The 5000-nt window shown below is 38.2% G+C and overlaps 1 protein-coding gene across 1 annotated transcript in view; it reads left to right on the top strand.

Moving 5' to 3' along the window:
* The window catches only part of LOC143035276 (gamma-aminobutyric acid receptor-associated protein), a 9703-nt gene extending 6226 nt beyond the window's left edge, over nt 1–3477 (top strand). The window contains exon 3 of the mRNA XM_076202132.1: nt 2520–3477. Coding sequence (XP_076058247.1) covers nt 2520–2585 — 66 coding nt within the window. The 3' untranslated portion in view covers nt 2586–3477. The remainder of the gene's footprint in view (nt 1–2519) is intronic.
* Nucleotides 3478–5000: the final 1523 nt, after the last annotated feature.

The following is a 5000-nucleotide window of genomic DNA, read 5'->3' as shown; positions in this document are numbered from 1 at the left end:
CCTCCTCCTTCTTCTTCTTCTTCTTCTCCTTCTTCTTCTCCTCTTTCTTCTTCTTCTTCTCCTCCTCTCTTCTTCTTCTTCTTCTTCTCCTCCTCCTCCTTCTCCTCTCCTTCTCCTTCTTTCTTCTTCAAAATGTCTCTGAAATGCTGCATCTAATTTTCAAAAGACTTGTTTATGTTTCTGTGTACGGCAGCAATATCAGGTTGGCACCTCCAAAAAGTTTCCCAACTCTGTCTACTGCCACAAATATTTCTTGATCTGTACAGTGGAGACTTTTTCCTTGTTGTTCCCCTCCTCCTTCCCTGAAGACAGCTCCTCAGTTACCTCCTGCAGCTGTTCCTGGTGAAGTTGACACAGCTTGTCAGTGATGAGATCTTCAGAGTGTGCGTGCACCAGCTCCTCCACATCATCACTGTCCACTTCAATGCCTATGGCCCTCCCTAGAGACACAATGTCCTCCACCACAGCAGATTCCTGGACTGAAGGCTCAAATCCCTTAAAATCCTTGGCGGTCACAAATTTTTCAAGGCAGACTGCAAGGACCTTGCAGAAACTTGACCTCGGGCTTTATCTATAAGCCTTAAGCAGTGGAGGATATTGAATTGATTCTTCCAAAACTCCGTCAGAGTGAGCTCTGTTTTAGAAGTCGCCTCAAAGCACCTCTCAAAGTGCTTTTGTGTACAGCTTCTTAAAGCTGGTGATGACATTCTGGCCCATGGGTTGGATTAGTGGCATGGTGTTTGAGGGGAGGGAGGAACATCACTTTGATGAATATATATCCTTTACCCAATTCTTCTTCCATGCCTGGGGTGTGTGCAGGGACATTGTCCATCAACAGGAGGGCCTTGAGTGGTAGATTCTTCTCTATTAGGTGTGTCTTCACAGCTGGTGCAAACACCTCCACAAACCTCTCCATGAAGAACTGCCTGGTTGTCTAGGCTTTCTTGTTTACCCTCCACATCACACTGAGTTTGCTCTTTTGCATACCATTCTTTTTTAATGGCCTAGGGTTTTCTGAATGGTGCACCAGCAGTGGTTTAATTTTGCAGTCTTTGCTAGCATTGGCGCACAGAGGCAGGGAACTGTCTTTCATGGGCTTGTGTCCTGGCAAACACTTCTCTTCCTTTGTTGTATAGGTCCTATTTGGTAGTTTTTTCCAAAACAGGCTTGTCTCATCACAAAGACCTGTTGTGGGCTTAAGCATTCCTTATCCACAAATTTCTTAAATTCAGGCACAAACTTCTTGACAGCAACTTTGTCAGCCATTGCAGCCTTGCTATGCCTCACAATAGAATGTATTACAGTTCTCTTTTTTGAAATCCCCAAACCACCCCTTAATAGCTTTAAAACCTTTACTGGAATCAGAGGTAGTATCGCAAATAAGATCTTTATGGAGCCACCTAGCCTTCACACAGAATATGACTTCTGACAGAGAATCAGCCATCTTCCTTTATTTATCCACACCATCAACAATTATTCCATTTCTTCCACTGCCGTAGGTCACTGAAGTTTCTTTTTTACACCCATCGCTATATAAGCTCCCTTAATGGCCTTGTTCTTCAGTATGGTGGCTACTGAAGATTTTGCCATACAATACTCAGCTGCAAGATCGGTGATTCTTGCTCCTTTCTCATATTTATCATTAATCTCCTTTTTCAATGGTTGTCTTTACATTCTTCCTTTTAGACTTATTTTCTCCGCTAGTCAGCATCTTTGGTCCCATTGTGAGTTTCTAAATGAAAAACCAGACAATGTAGAAGAATGTTCTCTTTAAGTACCAAGTCGAGATTTTGCATTCAATTATTGAAAAGTTCAACTTCCAAGACATTTGAGTATTGAGTCTTCACTGTATATTCATTACCACTTCCATTTCTGGGGTGAATCAATAAGTGGTGGGAATACTAAAGGAGTAATTGTACCTTGTACAGTCCTGAACTAGCTGTAAATTGAAAAACCTAGGTTAAAGGGACTTGTGTAATGATTTAGGTACAATATTGATATCATCAATAGTTTTAATTTTGACAGATAGGACCTCTTTACTTTCACTGTTGGCCCAAGATTATGGGAGTCTAGAATCCTTAGTATTCATCTAGGTATTACAGAAAATACCTGAAATGTCAAGCAAATATATATCATGTTAGGATCACATAACTATGATCACATCAAGCTATGATCAATTTGGTTTGAGTCCAAGATAATTAGTATTGACCTAACACAGTAAGTGAACAACTTATATGTTGATGAATGTTGTGTCAGGGTCCCTTAACCTCTTCAGTATGGCTATATCAATTAATCCACTGCACCCTGCTCTCTTTAGCAGGTCTGTGGCCCTCCATTTATTCAACCCATAAATCACTGTGATGATATTTTGTGTTGCTTAGATTTGTTAAACAAAAGAACAGGTTGTTAGATTTTACAAGTGTTATTCCTGTTGAAACACGTTTGTTACTTTTTCCATTCTTTCCATATAAAACCATTGTCATTTTGTTAATTATTTGTTTTGTTTTTATTTTCTCCAGGAACACCATGAAGAGGATTTCTTCCTGTACATTGCCTATAGTGATGAAAGTGTGTATGGAGCGTGAAAGGAAGCATATGCAGCTTGTACATGTGCTGGAAGACCATACTTAGGAGTGCTGGATTGTGTGTTCATGACTGGTTAGGATGCCAGCTGTATGAGTCTTCTTTGACTCGGGCTGGTCAGTGACTGAGGTTTGAGTGAGCAAACATGAAGGAGAAGGGTATTAGTTCATATATCCTTTTTGAAAAGTAATAGTATGTCACTTCTAGTTCCTTGTGATATGTAGACTTTATTTTTGTTTATATATATTATATTTTTCACTGTAAATCTGGAAAGTTTAGCTTTATTTGCACCGTGGGTCCTCCAATGGTGGTGTTTGTTCATGTAATAATTTGGCTTGAATAACTATTAATTCTAATTTACATAAACTTGGTAACTTTTAGCTTTGTAATTTTCCAGATCTTCAGTATATATACATATAATTAAGAAAATCTATAAGAAAGTGGATATAATGTATGGATTCCATATTTCATTTGTATTACTTTCAGTAAAGTTTTGACTTCTTTTAAGTTGTAGTCTTGAATAGTTCTGGATGTTCAGCTTGTTGTCTCCTTGAGGTGTGTAGGCTTACTGAATTGGATGCTATACACTACTCCATTTTGATGCAGTGTTTGACTTGATGAGAGGAAACAATAAAATGAAGAAAAAAATTATTTAATGGGACTGGTGGCAATGGCATTGAATGTCCCTCTGGACTGAATGTTACCTAAAGCATGGTTTTCTCTTTGGTGTATTTGGTTTTAAGAGTCAATAACCTGTCTGGGATTGCAAAGCACATTAATTTGTCATTTTCTTCTTATACAACTTTGATTTACTTATTTCCTTATCTGCAATACTTGTACAAGTATTAAAGACCAAAAATGTATAAAAAATAAAATTAGAAAAAAATCCCAAAATATTTTTTTATTTAATAGAAACAGACATGGGAATGAAGAGGGAGGGTTGCTATGTAAATGATGAAGCTGGACTTGCAGTGAATGAACTGCATCTTGCTGCATTGTTTCTGACCTGGTCAGTGGTCAAGATGGATTTCCTCCATTTGGGTGAAGGTGGGATGGGTGTGGGAGTAGGTACATGCCTTGGCAGGCTACCTCCCTTATAAAGGGGAAGGGGCCCTTGGCCTTGGTATATAGAGGGGTGGAAAGCACAAACCTCGAGTTTTAACCTACGGGAGAAAGAAACTAAAAGTGGGATTGTTAGACATCATGGGTCGTAAAGAGAGAGGAAAGGAGTGATCAGTCCTCTGCCCTTGGTCTCTTATATGACCGACCTATAAGTGATCAACATAAATAACTGCCATTGTTCAGCCAAGTAATTGACAAATTGATTGGTTACCTAATTTTACCAAATGGCAAGACATTCCTTCAGTGCTCGAGGTAATATTTGTGTAGAGATAATCTTTTAGAATATATGGGAAATTACCTTCTGTGCCAATATCATGTTTACAAACACACCCTTATTTGATAAGCACCAAGAACTCGGTTGAACAACGTAGCTTAATCCAGTGGATTGAAAATGGAAACTGATATGTAATAAATGCAATCATACCCAATTTATAACATAGGAAGAGAAAGACTAACGTGCATTATTTTCACGTCAACATTGGCACAAATAAAACACTGGACGGCACGAACATAAAATATACAAAAATAATTATGTTGCTGATTTTAATGTACTGGATTTTTCTGTTTCGTTAAAGGGCATGTTGCAGTCCAGGGACGAAACTGCAATATTTATACGCATATCAGGATTTTTTGCGCCCATATATATTTCTGCAATGTAAGTTAATTAAATCACTTGTGTAATTATACAATTATACCACAAATAAGTGTCAATAAAAATGTGATGAATCATCATGCTCCTTTCCGAAATGGCCGCAATACGCATCAATGTACTGCGTCACGCCGACATGCCGAACTTCTGGAAGATTCCATATGTCGCGTCGTGTGGGAACCGTTCGATTTTGGAAAATAGAATGCGTACAATATAAATGTAACTAGTTGACAAGAAGTGATGGTATGTTAAGATTCATAGTTATCATCTAATTTTGTTAAATATTTTGTCACTAGCTTTACACGTTAGCGATATATGACTATTACGATGTATACTTGATACGATTAAAAATAAGCACCTGAACTATAAGCATAAATTCAATCTCGAAAACCGTAATCATGCAATAGTCACCCCTCTAGTTTCAATCTGAAAATGGTAGGAATAAATACTTTTACACGAATATATACAATACTTTTACTTTTCACATTTTATATTTGTACACAGACGAATGCAAAGTATTTTCATGGCTACCCAACCCCTCTCCACAACGTCGAACATCAGAGGTGCGGTGGCTCAGTGTCGCATACTATGCTAGCACCTAATCAGTATATTCGACGTGATTACATTGATTCAGACTTCACACCCA

Source organism: Oratosquilla oratoria, chromosome 18, assembly GCF_046742065.1.
Source record: "Oratosquilla oratoria isolate Oo_2021 chromosome 18, ASM4674206v1, whole genome shotgun sequence".
Classification (NCBI taxonomy): Eukaryota; Metazoa; Arthropoda; class Malacostraca; order Stomatopoda; family Squillidae; genus Oratosquilla; species Oratosquilla oratoria.
The sequence above is the reverse complement of the archived record's forward strand: the minus strand, read 5'-3'. Positions and strand labels throughout refer to the sequence as shown.